The 23,110-nt window shown below is 37.5% G+C and overlaps 1 protein-coding gene across 3 annotated transcripts in view; it reads left to right on the top strand.

Moving 5' to 3' along the window:
* The window catches only part of LOC124163475 (WD repeat-containing protein 44), a 61,023-nt gene that overhangs the window by 11,681 nt on the left and 26,232 nt on the right, over positions 1-23,110 (top strand). For 2 of the 3 annotated variants that reach the window (XM_046540400.1, XM_046540401.1), the window contains exons 5-10: positions 2,038-2,247; positions 8,080-8,103; positions 8,210-8,443; positions 11,131-11,311; positions 13,885-14,093; positions 18,076-18,212. In XM_046540400.1, the coding sequence (XP_046396356.1) occupies positions 2,038-2,247; positions 8,080-8,103; positions 8,210-8,443; positions 11,131-11,311; positions 13,885-14,093; positions 18,076-18,212 (995 nt within the window). The remainder of the gene's footprint in view (positions 1-2,037; positions 2,248-8,079; positions 8,104-8,209; positions 8,444-11,130; positions 11,312-13,884; positions 14,094-18,075; positions 18,213-23,110) is intronic. The other variant, XM_046540403.1, reaches the window with a different exon arrangement.

The raw sequence follows: 23,110 nt of genomic DNA on the forward strand, positions 1-23,110 counted from the left end.
TTTCCAGGTTTTGATTCAACATTTTTACCCTATCTGGGTCTAATCTATTCTTTTTAGGCAGAAATATTGTCATGAACAAGTGTTCAGTGAAAACATTAGTAGTCGATGTTTAATTTTAAGGGCCGTTCAGAATATGTTTGGTGCACAGTATACATACTGCATATCATCAGCATCAAGAGGGAAACTCCCTTAACTTCTGACGACATTATCCATTAGTTTGTTGTAACTTGTGAGTCAGCTCAAAATATGTTCTGAATTCTGCGATGTTGCTTAAATTGTTGCTGAAATTGACAACTCATTTGCATGCTTCACTGTCACAGTTCTTATAACCTCAACAATAAACTGCTCAACACACCGGTACAGCGACACCGTCGATAAACTGGGTGGCTGTGAGTTAATGCAATATTGTAATGCAGTGTTGCATTCTGCAGGATAACCACACCTTTCGATGCCTAGCAAACGATTTTCAACTGGCCGCCTTTCACGGCATTGCAGAGAGTCGTGTCATCTGAAAGCCACCTGAATTTCATGTGAATGGCTGCCGATGAAAAGGCGTTTCGTCCGAAAGTGGACTCAATGTAGCATTGTCTATATTTCATGCCGTAGCCAAATGGGCGCCGTGCTTTCAACGGCGTGATTCGACTTGTTTGAAGTTATCCATAGAGACCAATGGTAAGTGGAAAGAAAGGTGCCGTGGACGGCGGCAGGCAAAAAGTCAGCTGGCAACTCTCAAAAAAAATAATAATAAAAAAAGTGGAAGTCATGCAATGGGAAAGTAATATGTGTGTTTTAATCTCTTTTCACTTTTTGGCCTTAAATACACCGAAGACCATTTCGGCTTTAGGCACCAAATTCAAATCCTCGCGACCGTTTCGAGCCGGTCCCAAGTACCGACTTTATGCAACTAGCTCTCGATACCGGTTTCACACCCAAGAACCAGCGGAACCGAGAGAACCGGCTACCGGAACCAACCCATCTCTAATTGAAATGCTAGAATTGAAAATAAACATTTGAAATTCCCAAAGTACGTTTATTTAATTTGATTTCTCTTGAGAAATTCCAGTGAGGTACCCATAACATAGGTTAAGATCCATTAAAATTCAAATGCTTTCATCTCACTTGGGCTCCCTGGAAATCATTTCCCACGTTATTTTTTTGCCCATCCCCTTGAAAAACAATAAATCGAGGTTTTACTATTGTTAGAATGTTTAGGAAACACATCCTAGCTGGAGTTGGGTGAACAGAGTATTAGGATAGTACCAGATCCTTCATTAGTGTATTAGGACTTAAACGTAGGTTTTGGGAATGGAAATAATAATTTTTATTATTTTTATGGTCAACATCCATGTGTGCTATCATTTTATTTAGTAATTATCTTGTTGAATACTATCCACAATCATGTGGCATTATAGAATGTGATGACTTTAACATTACGAAGTTTATGGATCAATAAGAATTAATCAGCCGTTCTTGATTGTGATTACCTATTTTCCACTTTCCGTGGAAAGTATGTTACTAATTTCGTTAAAAAATTACAACTTGACATAAATTTGTCAAATGCATTGTCCTTTACTCAGTTATTAACCCAAATGCAGCATTATTCATCGGTTGATTGCCTTGGAGCATCTACCTGAATTACTTGGATGTTAGGAATGATAGTGGGATGACATATTATGAAGAGATCATTTTCATTTGACTACCCGAAGTACACACTGTTAAAATGCTTCAAAAATTAAAACTATAAGTCAATTGTAAAAAATGTAAATGGAATCTGCCAAATTAATAGCTTTTCTTGATTTTAGATTAATTTGGCTTATTTGATTGTATTCAATCATTCCAGTCATTGCATTCCTTTTTTCTCCAAGGATTTACTTTGAGGCTATTAGAGTTTATTGCTTGCTTGCTTATGTGCTTCTATGTAAGTTGTTATTCAATTCTTAATTTTGTTTGTTCATTTTTTTTCCTACTTTTGTAGTAGATTTTTCAATTTTTATTGTTTTTGTGTTAATGTCAAAATCATTTTGTTTGGAACTGTAGGCTTGGCATGATGTAATGAAGCAAGCTGCTGTTCTCGAGGGGGATGGAAGTGGAATGCTTGCTACTCCACAGGAGCCAGATGTCATTGCTAGTACCAAAGGTGGTGGCCGACTTCCGGTTATGGCACCACCTGAATCGCCAACGATGACTGCTCCTGTTGCTCCACCTAGGCGGAAAAAGAAAGCGATCCGAGCACCAGTTGATTGTGTGGTGAGGCATTTGAATTACTTATATCAATTGGCTTTGGCAGGCAAATTTGGGAGAGGAACAATGGTCTTGAACTTCGTGGAATTTCTTTGTCATATAAAGAAATAACTTAAAATTCCTAATCTTCTTTTACAAATTAAAACCAGCTTCTGTCAGTCAGCATCATCATCAGTTGCTATCAATTTAATTTCAATGCCTAGTCATTGAAAAACATTGATCTCCGGAATATTTTTCATGAAACTTTTGCCCTGAGAAAACTAGAACAGTTAAGTTTAACAAAAAAGATTTTTTGCATGGAATAGAAGTGATAGATTTCTACTTATTGAAGTATTGTTACTTATGTGATTGCTTTTTAAATATCTTCATTCTTGGCTTTGGCCACTGTATATTTCTAATTAATGTCATCATAAGAAAAAATAGACTCAACATGTATTCCTTCAGTGAATTGTTCAGCTACAGTTTCAATGCTTGAATAAGCCATTGTCGTAGTGACTTTTGAGTGATGGGTGGGAATTCTCTTGGGTTTATGAATACTGCAGCTGTGGATAAGGTTGATTTTGATTGGCCACGATCAACTCTTAGGGTATTCATGGGTTCATCTACGTCTGTATATTGCCCTGCCTCAATGGGTATGTTACCTACCGTAAACAAGTAGAAACAAAATGTGCATAGGAAGTTCTGCCTAACATTTATTAATGCCTTTCATCACTCTGGGGAAAAGTAAATTCCTACACCTATCTGTTCTGCAAAATGTTGCATGCATGTCATTCGTAGTTGACCAGAAATAACGTAGAGGACTCCCGTTGTTTAGTGCATGCAGCGCCGTTCTAGGCAAGTTGACGAACTACATCAAATTCGCGGATAAGGCCCATTTCACATGGACGCAGACGGTTTGCGTTATGTGCGGACGTTGTTCACATAGGCACAATGTCAGCTGTGTGTAGCTTGTCAAGGAAGAAGAATGTCACTCAGCCATGTGCAATTCAAGCTATTGCCGTATACCAGGTTAGAAAAAATGGAAGAAAAGTCGTCTCGTCAAAGGAGGTTTTGGGTGCACCCTATTGTGGCACAAAGAACATTAAAACCCGCTGTAGTGACCATATTTACGGAACTACGCACTGATGAATATAATTTTTTCAGTTATTTTCCCAGTGTCAATTAGACTATCAATTGCAAAAGATGCACTGTTATCTCCAAGCTCACTCTAATTCTAATGACAAATCTACTTGGTCAGCATCAGCTGTCTGCACAAGCCTGTGTCTGTGGCCCGTAGGCACGCGGATGATCCGTGGGGCGGAGGGGCCACACGAATGGCTCCTCTGCATGCGGACAGTCCGCACTCATGTGTAAGCTTCCATTAATGTCAGTGGAACCTTATGCGGGCACGTAGGTCGGACCATCCGCATCCACGTGAAACCAGCCTAGAGTGGTGAATTGATAGATATCATTCAACGTGGGGGACCTAAAATGATTTGGGGTAAACTCAGATAACCCCTGATATCCCCCTCAAAAAAATTGAAAATGGCGGGAAAAAAAATTGACTTATGGGGCACCATACATCATGCATTCAGCTATTGCTCCCGAACTCTTTCACTCATTAGAAAGATCATCACAAATTCAAATACTTACTACAAGGATGCGGGCTTCCCTTGAAGTCAGTATTGTTTCTCTATGCCGAATGACATCTCTGTAATGATGCGTCAAAGTTGAAAATGGATAAATTTTTGTTAAAATAATAGTAAAAAACGGTGGGTCCCATCAGTCTTGAACGGCCATACCTTGTGCCCCTGGCTGAATGCATACCATCAATACACCAACATTCAAAAAATTATTTTCACCACTTTTCAATCTAAGCTCATTCAGGATGAACCCACAAGATGGAACTCGCTTCATTTAATGGTGACCGGTTGTAATTGGTGGATGGTTTCCCTTATCCACATGAACCAACCAACACAAAAAATAACTTGACGTACTGCTAGCCTCTCTATAAGATGTACTCATTGTAATGGAATTCCACTGTATTTTTCATATTATGAAGCAGATGTGGGGCTCTAAGCAGTTGCCCTACTGAGTTCAATTTTATTGTTTTTTTGGAATTGATTGGAACCAATATAAAAAAACATTGATAGCATTTCCATTCTTTTTCATTTTGTGATCACTCTTGGTATACACCTACTTTGAAATTTTTCCTGCTGTCTCTCATAATATTAAATCGATATTTTTTTCTCCAAAGGAGATATCTTGCCTTGGAGACAGTTACTCAGCTCCCGGATAGAAAAAAATTTTCCTGTCTGTTGTACAGTTACATGTTAATAGAAATGTAATATGAGGAAAGAAATTACAGTTTGCATGTCTTCTGTTATCCAGTTAGGGCTCCAACATGATTTTGTTGGGGTTAAATGAGTCTGAGAGTGTTAAAAGTTTTTCCTCGGTGTTGTCTATCAGGCCATCAACTGTACAATTGTAACAACAATTGATTGTAATCCTGGCCTTTAGAATTTTGATCCAGTGAATGCGTAATGAATACATGGAAGAAGACCAACTTAGTCATAATTAAATATTAAGTAATTGTTTATTTATATTTTTCAGCATAAACTGATCATTGATACATTTTATTTTATGATTTATTTTTATTGCATTCTACAGATTTGGATTCTTCGAGTGAGTTAATGATGTGAAAAAAGTTCTTATTAACTCGTATTATAATTTTTATTTAAAGTGTGTAACCCTTTGTGCTTAGGCCACCTCTGATCATTCTGCTCGAAACAGGGTACACTATCATTAGGCATTGTTGTAGTAAGCAGTTATTTATTTGTTCATAATATTGCTCTGTTGTTACTTGCACTGTACTTACCCATAAGTTTTAGTTAAAACATTTTAAAGGTTAATATCTACCACTTAAGGAATACCTTGTCGTCTGATAAGTTTTCGTTGAGTGCTAGTTGTCCTCAACTTTCGTGCATTATGTGTTCCTTCAAATGTTTATCAAAATTGATCAATTAAGTTAACTATTAAAAAGAGGGTTAGCTTTTCTTCTCTCACTTCGAGATTTATTATGAGAAAGAGCTACAATATTTCTCACCCTCAACATACAGTAAAACAGAAAGCTTTAACTTGAAATGAATTTGATGAAGGAGAATATGGTTAAAATTTCATTAACTGATTAACACTATTTTTGTTATAATAATAATAAATGTATACGGTTGCATATCAGAGCAAAAAACCTGTTGACTACTTAAGCTTCAAGGCTTGCTTTTCACTAGAGAATTTTTTTCCAATAGTCTAGCATAAAAAATGAAAGTGAGACTAAATTAGGTGAAAATCGGTAGATAATACTTAAGTTGCTTAAAGTAAATACATTGATGACAACAGAAGTGTGAAGAAATGGAAAGCACAAATATGAGATGGATCCATGAAACAGATGCTTTAATGGATTATTGCTGATTGCTGTGGATTATATAGAGGTCTGAATTTTGCATATTAAAGTCAAGAAAAGGTGTTAATTAGGAATTTACGGAAGTTGTTGATTGCCTTCATCCATCTACTCAATTTTTTAAGTACGTTGCTCTTGGCTTTTAATTTGTTTATATGGTAAGCATCACTAGAATGCTGTGGCCAATTATGCTAGTCATGCATAGCTCTCATTAGATGCATCTTGTTTTGGTATATCATTTCATTTTCTGAGAAAAACTTGGCAATATTCATCTCACCTTGGATCTTAGGCTGTGAAGCGTTGCAGGCTGTTGAATTGATGAATTAAACCCTTTGTGAGTTTAGTTATAAATTATTTATTCTTGTACTTGTCGTGTAAATTTTTTTTGGATATTCAGAAGTATGTTCGTAATTGCAAAATTTTGTTATAGTCATGTTATATGGGGTTGCAGTGTATTAAGTAAGTCACAAAAATGGTATCATAATTCCTGATTGACGGATTTTTTTCTGTGGTTACTCTGCTGCAATTGTTCTTCAACCATTGTTCATAGATTTAATTATTAATCAACAGAAATACTTCCATTTGCAATTATGATTAAGGCCTAGAAAACATGTGCCAATTTTGGAAAATATTTTCTGGAAATGTAAGGGATATCCTAATATTGTATTCCTTAATACTGTCACTCATACACGGTACATGCATTAATGAAGGGTAACCAGTTGGACAAATGTTACAAGATCCCTAAGGAGAAGTACTTGAGTAAGAACTGCCTTTAAGTGGTATAATGGAAACTATTTTTTAGTGTGCTGGAAATTGAAATATATTCCAATATAGGGTGTGATAAAACTTGTCAAAATTGTGAATTCAGGCACACCTGAATTCACAATTTTGTTTCTTATTTTTTTTAATTGCCTAAATCGAAAGATTATTACTCCTGAAGTACGCATTTCACGCTTTTAGATTTTTAAATGACGATAGGTATCTATTTTTCGTGATTAATTGAAAAGTGAAAATTTTCAAGTGCACGAAAACAAGACGGCTTAGTATGAATGCTGGGAAAAGCCCATGCGACGTCATTCCGGTTCCAGCTGCCACTATGTGAGGCCACCTTGGTGCGAGGCTATTAGTGCCGCTACAATGCAGGCTGCTAGCAGGTAGCACTTGGCTTAAATAAGGGTTATTAATACTCTATCAAGCAAAGGAAACTTCCCGACCATAGGCAATTTTAATAGGTGATTTTTAAGAGGTTTTCCTGAGCTCTGTGCCTCATGCACGCATTTGTAATCTCAGACGATGTAAAACTCCTATCTACTCGTGTAGAATCTAGGTAATTGACCATTAACATTCGTCTAAACTGGGATTTTGAAAACCAAAGAATTTGTTTATTATGAATACACTAACGGTGGGAAACGAATCGCATTCAATGCCTTTCGATTTCTTTCGTGAAGGAAACTACCCTATTGATTTTATAAGCAAGTTATTATGTAGGTCAGTTTTGAACAAGATGGGCCTACACAGCTGATTTCAAGAAAGAATATCCTGGCCTGACCGGTGGTTGTTCCTTAGCAAAATATATATATGCCACCATGTTAATTTGGTTTGCTGTGGCCTCATTTCCCTTGTTTATGTAACATGTTGTTGGAACCAATTTGTAGTCTTTACATGCACATGTAGAGCACTACCCTTGGGTGTGGAAGTTTCTTCATCTTTCATGAGCTTATTCATTAGACTTCATCATTATATTCGCTTTTGTCATTACAGCCTACATTCAGAAAATTTTATTTTACTATTAAGGTTGTTTTGCTTGTAAGACTTGTGTTGAAACTTACATTCGGCTGTACCCAATTTTCTCTTGAAAATGAGTAGTATTTATAGTTATTAATACAGTAGTTTTAGAATTCTTAATTATGAGTTAAAGCACTGCATTAATTTTAAGTTTTGCATCAAATATATGTTATGAGATGAAAAACATTAAGAAACTAAAAAAGTGTATTCATTTAAAGAAATTATAGTATTTATCTATTAAAGCCTACAGTATAAAATCCTATTTCATACGAAAGTGGTTAAGATTTGAGCTACTAAGATATCAGAAAAACTACTGGAGTGTTAACTGTGGAAGTTTGTTAATATGAAAATATCGTTATGTTCTAAATGTTTACTTGAGTAGGTCTTCAATCTTCACTTCTTTAGAACTACATTTGTCGAGTGGGTTTCTTATTACTTTATAAATCATGTCTATAAATGACATAAGAGGAATTTGCTTCCCTCTTATTCATGCAGTGGATAGAATAAATGAATATACTCAAATGCCTAAGTTAATTTTTGAAAAGTAATTGATTGAATGCATATTGTTGTGCTTATAAAATGGGTGCTGATTTTTTTTTGTATTTCATGCCTCATAGGTGAATCATCTTGATGTCTTATGGGTTAGTAGTCAAAGGTTTTAATCTTTTTTTGCCTTGGTGAAAATTATTTTTTTATTTCCCAATTTTTTCAGTCTCCTGTGAAAGTTGTTGAAATTTTATTTTTCAGGAAACTGAGAAACGAAGTGCGCCTGTTTCTGTTGATCCTGTTGTGCCGATGTCACCACCTCAGACACCAATGGCACCCCCTCCGCCAATAACTTGCCCACCACCCCTGGCCTTATCTGGTGTGCACTCACCCCTTCCTAGTCCTGCATCCACCATTGAGTCACTGACAAGGGAGTTAGAGCATTCTCTAGATATTCGGTCAGCAGTGGGAGGACGATTTGTTGTCAAGCCTCAGGTAATATAAATATTAGTTTGTGGCCTTGACAAGCTAGATGCGTGGAATCTTTTGTGCAGTGAGGTGGGGGTCATTTTGACCCCTAATTATTTTTGTATTTTACAGGGTGCGGCAACAAAACTTCCTTCGTTCAAAATTCATGTAATCCCATTGTATCGATCAGAAATTTTTTACTCGTTTTTTATAATGTAGACACATATCCAAAGTTTTTTTTACACAATTTTGAAGACCAAGCCAGGTAGGTGATGCCCCCCATTCTCCAGACATTGAGTAAATCATATTCTGGCGTTTGTCATGGCCGTTATCAGCATATCAGGGGGGTATGCTGGCAAATTCATCCCAAATGTTGGTATTCAAAGCTTACAGGGTCTTGGACTGTGCACATAAACATGAGATATCAAAAATTTCCATTGAAAAAATCACATGGGGCCAAATCGGGAGAGAGGGCCGGCCACTCCAAGTCACCCCTAGTTGAGATGAAGCGCTCAGGGAAGTGTTCCTTCGAAAGAGCCATCTATGCTCTTGAAGTGTGAGCCGACTGAACGACACATGATGGCGATTGAATTTTGCAGAAACAAAACTTTATGGTCACGCCTCTCGAACAAGACCACTGGCGCTCCGCTACGACATAAACCAACTGAATGGTGCCCATTTAAAAAAAAAGAAGTTGCCATATTTCTTCGAGTATAGTCCCCCTCTGAATATAGTCCCCATCTCCCTAATTTTGAGGCTTCAGTTTCGGGAAAAGTTAAAAAAATGCATTTGAATATAGTCCCCCCCTTTACTTTTACCACAGGCATTTTTGGAAAAAAAGGGGGGACTATATTCAGACATATACGGTATGTTGCTGCACCCTGTATTTAGGTATTGTTAAATTTAGTTCTTGGGTTGTTATTTCTGTCTTTTTCTTCATAAGTTTTCATAGACAACATGCGTTTCTCCTAAATGATGAGATTTTAACTTTTATCTGTGATGAATATTTTTGTTGATTTGATTACAATATTAATTTTTTCTAGTAGAAAAAAAGTGTAGACTCAGGAAATTGCTCATTGAATAGTAAAGAATAAAAGGAATACCATTTAGCATGATTGAGAATATAAATTGAAAGAAAGAAGCTTCAATTCAAGCAAAGTTTTTTCTAGCTACAAAAACAGCAATAAATTGGCAAAATCATTTTTCCACTTGCATTCAGGAAAGGCAATACATTTGGGTTTTATTCATACGAGTGCCACTCACAAACTTTCTATAACCTACACACACGTTTTGTCTTTTGACATGGTGCAGAGTCTGATTAATTACTTAGCATACTTAATACATTTCTGCTCATCCTGTTCATTTATGTGATTTCCTGCGATGGATTATGCATAGACTGACGATGTTGCAAGTTTTTACTGGTACACTTTCGGAATGATATGCATGCAAATAAGTTGCCAAGTCCAGAATATTGTACAATATGTGTACTGGCTAATACTCAGTGCATGCTATAACAGGATATTGTCAGGCCATTTGGTCAACAGCATCCCAGCAGTCAAGCATGTTGGGATGCCCTTGTTTACAGGCAGGCTTTTTGAATGTCGTACTCCGGTAAGATATGTGCCAAAAAGTAACGCTTACTTTTAGAAATCTATGAGTAGATTACAATTAATAGTAGCATTTTTGAGAATGTATCTATTACCATAAAAAGTAAGTGAAATGTAATATAAGCGAGTTTACTCTTTGCAAAAACACGGGACAAAAAGCGATTGCATTCTGAGGTAGTATGGGTCTATGCCTGGGCAAGATATGCCATCTTTATGATACTTAAAGCCTGTGAAGATGCTGTGACTTGGCGATTGGAGGCCGCCGACAATTATGCCTCACATCACCCGGGGAGAGGGCAGCAGCTTTTCTTCAAATGGTAGAGGCCTCAGTGGTCAGTGTAGTGACACTCCTTTCTCTGCAGATCTGGTAGCATTTAGCGGCTGTAGTACTGCAATGTGGAAGGCTAGAGGAAAGTGCCACATTTTATCCTGAGTAGTCACATTTACTCCACCCACTATTTTAAAGACATGATGGCGTTCTCCGTAGTAACTGTGATAAAGTTATGTGCATCTCTTTGATCCTTGCTGTCTATTTCTTGGTTAAATTTTTTTTCTGAGTTCATCTCATTATTTAACCCATTCGCAATCATCCCCTGGGATTGAAATCGGCCCCTAACACTGCTGACTTTTAAAGAATTAGAACACTTTTGTAGTGTTGTTTTAAGTAAGACATTTTATTGAGTACTTGTGGACTGATTTTGACCAAATTTTGATATGTTGTTGAGAGTTAGCTGCTCTTACATTTGTTTGAAGTATAAATATTTCTAAGGCGATTTGTAACAGAAAAAAATTTCTAAATAGCCACCAGATGGCAGTTACTATCAGGTATACTATCTGGCCAAAAAATTACAAAAATACTCGTAAGATAGCAGCAGGATATACTGATAAATATCACTATGCATTCTCCATACCGGTAAGCTTGTGGTGTTTATTGTCAGCTTCAGGCCATGTACCAGTACACTTGTGGGTGCGAATGGGTCAAAAATGAGCCAATTTATTTTTTTTACTTCATCATTTTTTACAGCTGTCAAGATTTTTTATAGCCTTAGCTGAGAAATTATATTTATATAAATTGTATATGTATGTTGATAGTCTTGCCTTTTGTAGGATGAAGATCATTCCAAAGCAGAAGGGCCGTCAGAGGAAACAGCACATCAGCAAACTGGGCAGATATCTCTTTCTGGAAGTGGTGGGAGACTCTCAACCAGTGGGGCTGCTGAGGCGCATGTGGCATCCTCGGGAAGTGCAAGCCCAGGGGGCAGCAGTAGTCCACCATCTATTTTGTCTGGTGGGTGCCTGATTAAAAACTATTCATTCTTGAGCATGTACAGTTCACCCCCGATTATTCGGTCTAATGATGGGGAGGAGTGGCGACTTTAATGGTAATTTTCATAATTTACGTAAATCAAACAATCGTTTATTATTCACGCACATTTTGTTATTTCAGATAGCTTTCTGGAATCATGAATTGCTTTCTTTTTCCAATTGCGATCTTTTTAGCATCGATAATGTAATTGTACTATCATTCTGACTGCTCAGTCTAATACCTGGTTTCCGAAAACAACGTATCCATGGCTGCGAGATCGCGGATTCAAAAAAGTGGTTTGTGCGAATGCTTCGAAACCACTGCGTGACGTCGGAAACTACACTGTCAGGCAACACGCCGCGTAGTCGCATCTTCCGCGAGTTGCCTAGGATGCAACTGCTGCGAGTCACAGATCCGTGATCACCGAGCGCGATCGCACACTGAGATAATTGGAAAAATGGAGCTGGGAACTCCTGTGAAGGCAATGGCCATTAAAATGCAAATATCCTAGTGCTTTTGCGCCCGATTTTATTTTTCTACAGCAATTGTGGATAATGTCGTAGCGTGAACTCATGCACGGATAATCCACAAACCGGATAAACCGCAGCTGGATAACCAGAAGTCTGCTATACTATTAGGTGTTTTGTAATGATTTCAAATTTGCATCAGTTTTACTGTGAGATTTTGCCTACTCTCGAGTATTCTGCTGTGAATCATCATGAAAAAAAGAGGTGTTAGAAATTCTCAATGATAGAAACTTTCAAGAAAACATTCTCAGTTGTCGAAATTCTAACGGAGCAATAAAATGGCCTTTGAAAGGTGGATTGGTCAATGTGGGTGGGTCATAAACTGCTATTCCAAGGACTCAGAGTAAGTCCCGCTGCAGGGGCTACTTCCTCAGGGAAGAGCAGCAACAATAGTGTACAGGAACCTGCTACAGTACGTTAAAAGTGAAGTACTTTAACGATGATTTTATGCAAGTGGGCTTCCGCGGAGATTATGACAATAGGCAGTGATTCTTCCGGGTTTCCTTCCACGTTTATTCATCTGCGGCATCTAATGGAAACTTTCCAGATGGACAGCTTGCAGTGAGAAAACATCATGAAGATGATCAACAAGATGGAACGAAAGCAGCAGCTGATGACCCCGAAAAGGACCAATGAAGAGTTATAAGATTCCTATATCAGCCATGCATCAAGAGCACTTACATGCCGTGTCCAAGAACACAGAAGGGCCTTCAGAAATAGAATTCAGCCAGTCAGTGGTAGCGGAACACCCATGGAGTGGACCAACCCACAACATTAGCTTCGACAACGCCTCTCTATTGAATAAAGAAGGCCGCTACCATCCAAGGATCATCAGGGAGGCAATTGAAATTGCCAAAATACTCGAGAACTTCAGCCGTGAAGATGGCTACACTTTCGCTAGTGTGTGGAAACCGGTCTTCCAAGATCTCGACCAATCAGGGCACACCTCCACAAAATAGGCACCAAACAGGGTGTATATCAAGAGGAAAAATTCTGCATCGACACTTCAGTGGACCTGAGAAAGCCAACTGTAACTTTGGCGAAATATTGTCCAGCAAAATAGATAAACGCAGAAGGAAACCCGGAAAAATCGCTGTCTATCGATGCGTTTATGCGTGCATCTACGCTACTATTACTTCCATAATTTCAGGTTCTACTTCCTCAAATGATGGAATGATGCGAGAAAAAGTGCACTTAGTGCTAATTCCATGATAATTATTTGTGTTCCAAGACCAGGTTAAGTTTTAATGAATTAGCTTGTATTGGGGGCGTAGAGCATTATTCCTTCCTTCTACGAAGGGAGGAAAAAGGGATTCTTCATGCAGGCAGTTCCCATACCTAATCGACTACGGAACCCTTGGAAACAAAAGTTTCCTGCAGAGCTTTGTCCGTTTCTAAATTAAAGCAATTCAAGTTTGAAAGCTCATGTCATAGTTAACGATTATATGCAGACAACATAAGCATCAATAAAAAGCTTATCTTATTCAATGTGATATTAATAAAATCAAAAAATATTTTTTGTAATTTTAGTCAATTTTTTTGCATGAAGATTGAAAAGCCTTGTTCTTTGACTTTGCGGTGGAAGGTGTAACTTCAGTTTCATGTAACGTCATTGTTGTCTTGTATAATTCAACATACTTCTTGATTAATAAGATTTATGGTATTTTTAACCAAGTGAAAAAGTTGCAAAATAAATTTTAATACTTTATTAGTTAGCAATTTGAAAAACAAATTTAAAATGTCGGGAAGGTTTGTTATTACAATATTTCTCATTTACTATCAAGGTCAAACTGTTACTTTTCATATCGGTCTTTGTATTTTACAGAAAATAGCTACCATTGAAGGAAAGTGTTTCATGGGAATGATTCTTTAAGAAGAACGCAAACCTAGACCAATGGCTTATCCACCTTCTTCGATTATTAGTTTTTTTGCTTCTCTTTCATTACCTTGAAGACTGCACACTCTACTCTATTGTTTACTTTGGTTGCAGTATATTTAAGTAAAATATGGACTAATATTCTTCAACAGGGGGTGTATCACCGTCATCAGTTGGAACACGGAGCCCCCGAGGATCAGGGGAGAGAATTCGTCACGTTCTGGGTCCTGATGGATCAGTGGAGGGAGCATTACTAGTCAGCTCAAGGGATGGACCTAGTTCTTTACCCTCGTCCATTGGCCCACAGTTGAACATGTTTGTTCGAACTCGCACAGACAGTGGGAAGCAGCTGACTGACTTGGTAGGTATAGTTTCTATTTATCCTCAGGAATATGTATCTTTGAAATACATAATAATTTTTCTGTCACTTGCCCCCTGCTGTGATAAAATTTTATAAAGTGTTGCTATGCAAGCGCTGTTTTTTTCTAATCTGCCATTTATGATGAAATTCACATAATTTGCTTCAAGAAAAAAATTAATTTGACTTGGAATCAAATCCGAAGCATTGGATATTTGGAACATTGGGCTAATCACTCTACTAGTGTGGAAATAGCCACAAAAGCATGAAAAAGCAGGTCCTAAAATTTTAATGGCAGAAAGGCCTTCACTCGATACCGTAATCCTTGCAGCTCTCTATAACCTTGCCTTTAACGTCAAAGACATTGGCTAAATGCCATGTAGCAAAAGCATCCTTAAGTAATTATAATCATGCCACTATGATCCATGCAGGAGGTAATATCTCAGCTTAACCCTTTGGCTGTGGGAGTACTTGATTTTAGCTTCCGGCCTGTGCAGGAGAGAGCCAAAAAATATATTTCCCTCTAGCCTGGCTGAGTATCTCACTAAGAGTGAACCCTTATATTCTGGGGCAACCCTTCTTCCCATTTACCAGCAAAGTGCCGAAAAAGAAGGGGCCCTCTATTTGGATTAAGCCGCAATAATGATCCTTACAGTGAGGGAAAGTGCACCCTGGCTCTACCCAGGTAGCGATAAAAATTTTGGGAAACTGCCGTAGGTAGTCGATCAATGGTCAAATTTAAAATAATGTTTTTCCTGCAGTCAGTATACAAACCTTTAAAAATGTTCCTTCAGTCTAAGGGTTAATGGCCTCTGTCAAAGCCAACCTACACAATCACAACACACGCTCCAGATACAACATACACTCCCTCCAATACTCCTACAGTCTCTGTTTAAAAGGTCCATACCACTCCATTGCCTCTGTGTACAATAAGATTCCTATTACCATCCGTTCCATTTCCTCATCAATTCAATTCAAAGCCAAACAAGCATATGTTAATTGAAAAGAGCTACTAAAATCTAAATGAGTTTTTAACTGGTTTTGTGTATTAATGTATGACCTCAATCCCACTGAGTGTAGCTTCGTGTTTGTATAGCTCCTGTGTATTGTATTTTATTATCTGTTTGTATATTATCCTGCATTATCTTGACGTAACTCATGCATGTATTATCGCAAAGAAGTTAATAAATATTATTTTATTTCTGCCAGACATATTGGATTAATGTGCTTTTTATGATCGTACGGTTCTAAGCCTATGGGCCTGAAGATTTTTAATGGTATGCTCCAGAGGTGAAAAATGAGAGGAGGACTTTGGTCTTTCAGAAGAAACTACTGAAGTTTCTGAGCAATAATCTATTTTATTCGGTTAATGATTTTCTGTACTTGTAACACATAATTTATATATTCCAATTTAATTATTATCATATATATATGTTGTTGTGTCCTATATTTGTATTTTGTGCACAAACTACAAATCTTTGGACAAATAAAGAAATATTATAGTAGGAAGGGAAAAAGGGCAAGGGATGGCCTCGAATGAGTTACATAGGACTGGTCATAAAGGATGTAAAAGAGAATAAATACATCTATATAAAAAGGTTAGCGAGTAGAAGAGAGAAGTGGAGAGCTGCGTCAAACCAATCTTAGGATTGTTGACTAATGATGATGAATGATGATGTAATATTACTATTACAGTAAAACTTCGATTTTACGCACTTCGATTTTACATCAAGTCTCGTTTTTACGCAGCGGCACTCAAGTCCGGCTGGAAAGCATAGGGAATTGCAATGGTGAAACTTCGATTTTACATCTTTTCTTGATTTTACGCAGTTTTTCGATTTTGCGCAGCATAACCCCAGCCCCTAAGAGGTCGCTAATCTTGATTTTACGCAGTTGTCTTTCGGCTTGTTTTGAAAATCCGACTAGAGCAATATGCAGTTAGGTTATTATTTCGTCTCAATGAGTTGCAAAAATGAATACAGGAACGGTTGAAATGACATCGCGCTGTTGAACGTGAAACTAAATACATCGCGAATCTAATTATTGCTTCCCCGTGAGCCCTCTCAGTAATATTTCAGGCTCCATTACGAACGCGAATGTCGCTCTTAGTTCAAATTCGCCGTAGAAGGATATCGAAACCTAAAACACACGGCAATCGCCGTGTATGCGTAACTACTTTTAATTAAGACATGATCGCTGGAGATATTAACATTATCACCTTTCGTTTATTATTCGACTAATTGATCGACGCTGTTTATATCCAGAATTATGAGCTACGGAATATGTATCCCCAACGCAAGGCTTTCTAGAATTTTGCCAACACTATGTTTTCCGTCGCCCCAGCGAAATATAACGGCGAAATGAGTCGTTAAAAATACTCCCGTGCCAAAATTTTGGCTTCCAAGGTGATCTAAAAAAGATAGTCGTACTTCTAGTATTGACGTAAGTCGATGGTGATTCAACACGATGGTAAAAGCAGCATGCATTGTCTCATTCCCGGGCTAACCCCACATCTGCGGGACAAATGGAGGCGAGGGAAAATTGCTTGCGCTGCACGCTTATCAGAACCGACTCAACTTGTATCTCATTGTCAGACGGTTTAAGTTTAACATGGTTGGAACTTGAATAGCTATTAGCTTAACTCCGCTAGGTGGCAAGCGTTTTAACGGAACGGGAGTTAATGCCCTCGGAGAATAACTCGCGTCGTCAATCGTCATGTAATCATTGAAGTCAAATTCAAGACGTGAGTGATAAGGCAGTCCCTTTAAACTCAGGAATGGCTTAGTACCATTCAATCGAAATACAAAAAGTGTCCAGTGTTGTTATCAGATATGGGGAAGCAAAATATTACGTGAAGCTGAGTCACACGGCTTGTGAGTCGAAGGTCCCGGCGCTGAATTTGCGGAAGAATGCCGACAGAGAAGCTATTCCCGGAAGAGTCAATCTACTAATGCTAAAATTTCATGGGGAAATGCTTTTTTAATGCGTATTAATTATAGAGAAGGAAAAATTTTCAGGACTATTAGTCATTTTTTATTCATCACGGGCGGCATGACGGCAGTTGCGCGGTCATTTAAATAGCTCACTTCAAAAAAAGTGATCTTAGCACCGGAAAAATCTGAATTTCCGAATATCCCGGGTCCTGTGTGCTCCGTATTATCTATGGTATGCTATTTGGAGGTAACCAACTACTGGGGTCATTAGCGCCGTGAAGTAAGGGCTGGGGGGATAGGAACCCTATGTTGGCATTAGCCAGGTTGTAATGATAAGCTCAAAAGGGACCAGGACTTAACTTCCCATCTGATGGACATAGTGGTGCACTGGAAGTGCCCTCCACATTAGACTCAAGTAGGGATAAGGCCATCTCTGATAAGTCTTTGCTACTGCCAGGACTTGAACCCAGGCCCACAGGGTGTAAAGCCTTTGTGATGTATTAGCAAAATTTTGCTCCCTGTTAATGGGGTTAATTTGGATGACTATCCTCAGGTATCTCATTTCTTCAATCTCCAATCTTTGTTTGTCTGCTGGTGGTTAAACGGATATCCTGAAAACTGCTTTTAATGAGAATATTTTCGAAAATTAGCTTCTCTGTGACCATTTAGTATCACCATTCCGAAATTTCTCCTGGGTAACAGAAGTAATCTTAGTGCCAGAAATGCTGGCATTTCAACCATTTTGTTCAACCATGGGAAACACTGTTCAGGAATGCAAAGATATTTCTCTTAGGGTAACACGTCATCTGTGGTGTTGCTTTTGAGTAAATAAGATTATTAGGCTTCATTTTCCGAGCAATAATGAGCTAGTGTTATCCTGAAAACTATACTCCTCCTCAATACCAACTCTTGATTTTACACACTTTGATTTTACACAGTGCCCATATTTCGGTCCCTCCAACTGCGTAAAATCAAAGTTTTACTATACTGTTGTCATATTGTTTATGCCACCTACCTCCTCATTTGTGTAATAATATTTGTTCTATTTTTAGGAAATTCTTGAGCAAGTCACTGTGCTGAACTTGGACACAGGAGAACGTGTTCCTTTAAGCGTTGCTGAGGATAAACTACCACAATGTATCAATCCCCTTTCTCTTCACATTATGAGGCTAACATCTGAATATGTGAGGTGAGCTTTCATTGATCTGAATCCTTTTGGTTTGTTCAGTTAACTTTTGCATATTAATGTATTCATTGATTCCAGCCATCCTCCGGATTATGACTTAGAGATGAAAAAAATTAACAATCCAGGAAGTGCCTATTTTCTTGAATGTTTAAAACTTTCTGTACCCTTCAGGTTTCTTGAGAATGGAAACTTGATCAGGTATGCTATAATGATGATTTCTTTTACCACAATGAACATTTCAAGACTGATATCCCTCAATGCTTCATAGGAATTCAAAATTAGATGCATTTCTGCTTGTCACCGTGTGTGTACTCTTGGCTAGATTTTCCAGTGTCTAATATTATTCGATGTCCAAAAATCCACCTTAATTCAAGAAGTTTCTTAGGGTCTCAAATATTGGTGAAAATTTGTGAATGGATGAGGAAAACTCAATGCAAGCTAGATACTGGATAGTGTTTTGTGAGAAAATATTTATGTGATTTACTTTTATATCAATTACAGTGGAACTTGGTTAGTACGTTTCTGAAGGGACCACGAAAAATGAACGTACTAACCAGGAAAACGTACTAACGAGGAAAGTAAATAATAGCAGTTGGGGTTATTGCAATCAGTGAAAAAATCGTCATAATTACAATTACTATCGGTAGTTCTCATAGGATCGCCTTCCTGAACTCTTTTCACATTTAAAATCAAGAAAATGAGCGCTACCATGAAAAACAATACCATGTGAATAAAAATCGCAATTTTTCATGGACATCCCGGAGACTATTTCATGATTACGGCGTCTATCTCCCGTGATTTATCCTATATATATTTACAGAACGAGGACGAGTGAAGCTCAGACAAGCGAAGACAAGTCATTTTTCTTTCTCACAGCGTACTCGGAGAATATAACAACAACCCGGAGTAAGTCAACTGGTTTTTTGAACATCATAAAAATTGGGCAAAATTATATTGACTTTCAAATTACGGCAACAGCCGTAGACATTCGCTTCTGGAATGATACCATTTCGATTGTAAAATCGATCGATATATCGACTGATGACACGCAAGATTATTAGATTACGACGTAATTACAAGAAAATTTTATATTAAACAGTTGAATTTACTTTCAAAATTTGTCTAATGTCGTCTGCTTTCGTTCCGAGATCAAGTATTTTAAAGCTAAGCTTCGCGTGGAGATCCAGAGGATCGTCTGCTCCCGCAACAGTAGTCAAGTAAATACGCACAACGTCGAGTTTATGGAGCAGTACTGCTTTAGATAATGTGGGAATTGTCTAATACCGTTAAGACTCATTTCTTCATCATGATAACTCGTGCAATAGCAACAATTGCCCACTCACGAACTTTGTGCGCAGCAGTGGGCACTCCCAAGCGCTCCAAAAGCAACAGAAGGTGAGGAGCTCGGGGTGGGGAAAATTGGGGCTTCTTATTGGCTGTAGTTTTTCATAGTCAGACATTCCCGAAAAATGGCCGCATTTTATTTTTCATCACGTCACAAGAATTCAGAAATGCATTTGGATAAATTACGGTAGAAGAAAGAGATGTGGAATGAATGGAAGAATGTTAATGGCTAATAATAATAAATTAAATAATGAATTCAGACGTTTGCGACCCTTAAGAAGACACTAGATAACGAATTGCGGGTTGCGTCACGGCAAGCGTACTAATCAGGAAAGCGCAATTTTTTCAAACGTACTAACCAAATTCTTTTACCTGTATTTTGTTCGGATGGTACCGGGACCGAGGGAAATCGCCGTACTAAGGAGGAAAACGTACTAAGGAGGAACGCACTAACCAAGTTCCGCTGTATTTTCATTTTTTCCAAAAATCAGTGCCACCAATCATATTATTTTTCTGATATAGGTAATTCATGCTTAATGTGAGTGCTCCTAAAAAGTTTCTTGTTAAGTAAATCCAAATTTTAGTGTGAGGTATACTGCTAGTGGTACACTTAACCATTTAGGCCTTATTAGGCTGACTATTCTGCAGCTGTCTCGGCATTGCTCAATACTGCTTAAATCATACAATCAATTTTTTTTAATTGTCAAGGCTAGTCCAAATTATCTCAAAAAAATTCATCTGACTCTTGCCTGATATCGGAGGGATAACAGAAATTATGTATAGTAGAACCGCTAATTATCGAACATGGATATAGCGGCCCTTTTGTAGTAAGAACTTGCCATTTTGAGATATTCAATCACATTTATCCATAAGTCATATAAATACTAGCCAAAAAACAAACCTGGCTCCCATTTAGGTATTAACAATAGCTTTCATATACAGTTTTTACTCCCCCGTAGTCAGACGATAATTTGCCATTGTGAGGTGTTATTTGGGGGCCATGGGGAAAACTTTATCGGGTTTCCATTGTACTGCATTTCTGAAAATTGGTAAATTAAAATTATTTGAAGTGTAGTTGTAACTTAAAATTATTTTGTGGTTCTATTTGATCAAATGTAAGTGCTATATTTTTTATGATAGAATGTCACTTTCTAATTATGGAGACCCTTCCATTTCACAGATTTTCTTCTATTTGGTATCATGTGCCTCTGCTGCAGTTTAAGAAAAAATTGTTGTAGTACTACCAGAGCTAGTTTTTAATGGATCATCACACATTTTTCTACACTTTTCACTCTTTTTCACGCGAGAAATCAATCTTTTGCTTCTAGATTTATTGCTTTAAACTTTTCTATCGAAATAAATGGTATTCATTTATCATTCTTAGAGATCAGTATGTGCACAAATTATTATGAGATTAGTAAAAGAGAACTCTATGATACCGTGGTTATAATGAATATCAGCTCATGTTAAGAAATCCATGGAAATAGTCAATGAAAGTTGTATCTTAACTTTGCTGCTGTCATTTACATCATAATTATTGAAATTACTCAACCTCATTAATGAAATTTGTTTACCCTGTCTGAAGAGTTGAATGAATTTTACACTTTCCCATATTTTTGTGAAAGCCACTTTTAGCTTAATAATTTTTTAAACATTCAATTTGCTGTTTAGTTATCATTTTGCTGGTATCCTAAATGCATCACTCTTATTTAAACACCGTTTAAAGCTTTTAGAAAATCCAGAATACCTTATAAGTATTGAAGTTATTAGTTAGTGTATTTGAATGGCCTCTGTAAGACCTTGAATGCATTGCAAGGGCTTCTGAGGTAAATTTTTTCCTATGTATTCCTCAGGGTCCCTCACAATAAGAGCTTACCTGAGTCACTTGTAATTTATTTGAAAATTTTTCTCAGCTGTATGAATGTATACCTTTTTTCACCATCCACTTTTGTGCAGTTAAAATTCTTTGTGACTATGTAGATGATGTTACTTTATTTGTGGTAAATTATCGCATTTGAGAAATGGAGACATGGGAGATTAAAATGACCTCTGACAATGGCTATTTGACACTATGGCCGCTGAAATTATTTTTCTCAAGTTCTGAGCTAATAGTCTTAGCCTCTGAGTCAAGTTCACCTAAACTATATATTTGGATTCATAATGAGGTGAGAAAAACTCTGTTCAACCCTGACTTAACCATAAGCAATGATGATACACAGCTTAGCAATTGATCAGGAAGTGTAGAATTTTTATATTGGCTGGCTGTTTCTCAGTTAACTTTTGCTTAATTTGAAATTGTAAAAAATAATGTTTATTAATGGAATTTACCATAGGTTTTGTGAGGAATGTTGTGTCAAACATAACACACATGTAATTAGATTGAAGCTGCTTCTTCATAAATTTACTCATATTCTTAGTCTTCCTTGATTCTTACTTCAGTTCCATTTTCAAGTTAATTTAAAGTTTAATTTCATAATTTTCATGTGTTAACGAGGCTTTGCAAAACTAGCTGTTTGTGTTGCTTGGCTAGGCTGGGTGTGTTATGAATTATTCATTGAAACAGCTTCTTATTCTACAGCTTTTTAGTAGAGATGGGTCGAATAGCAGATTTCTCGAATTCGAATATCGAATTCGAATATTAAATCATTGCTCGAATATTCGAATACCTCGAATTTCGAATACCTCGAATACTAAATGATGAATGCTGGAATGTTTGACTCGGTTGCCTATGCAGCAGGCAACATAAGATTTTGGGGAGTAATTTTGATTTCCTTTAAATGATTCGAACAGGAATTTAGCTGATTAATGAATATTTTAATTATATGGAAACAATTGGGCATATCATTAATTCAACTAACATCGCTTTACCCCCACTTCTGCTGCCAAGTGCTAGCTGACAATCTGAGGCATTTTGCAAAATACTAGCTCTATTCCACCGGATTTTCTTCAATTATTTTCAGTCCATCTTTGGGAGTTCTCACGAGATAGGAAGATGAATTGGAATTGCTATCAGGGAGAAACCAAATATTCTGAGAAAATATCCCTTTGTCTGGGACTGTAACAATAAAGATTTATAGCACCACTCATTAATAGGGTGGTTTCCTATTATTTTTTTATTGCCTAAATCGAAAGATTATTACTCCTGGAGTACGTATTTCACGCTTTTAGATTTTTAAGTGACGATACCTATTTTTCGCGATGAAATGAAAAGTGAAAATTTTCAAGCGCGCGAAAACGCGACGCGTAAGTAGGAATGATGGGAAAAAGTCAGTGCGACGCATTTCTGGTTCCCCCTCCCGCCTTGTGAGGTGACCTTGATCGAGGCTCTGAGCGCTGATAGGACGCAGGATGCTAGCGGATTGCTGAGTACCTTGCTGGCTGGTAGCGCTTGGATTAAAAAAGGTTTATTAATACCTTATCAAACGAAGAAAACTTTCCGACCTTAGCCAGTTTTAATAGGTGATTATTAAGACATGTTTCCCTGAGCTCTGTGCCTCATGCATGCATTGGTAACGTCAGACGATGTATAACTCCTATCCTCTCGTGTAGAAACTAGG

The sequence above is a fragment of the Ischnura elegans genome, chromosome 8 (assembly GCF_921293095.1).
Source record: "Ischnura elegans chromosome 8, ioIscEleg1.1, whole genome shotgun sequence".
Taxonomy (NCBI): domain Eukaryota; kingdom Metazoa; phylum Arthropoda; class Insecta; order Odonata; family Coenagrionidae; genus Ischnura; species Ischnura elegans.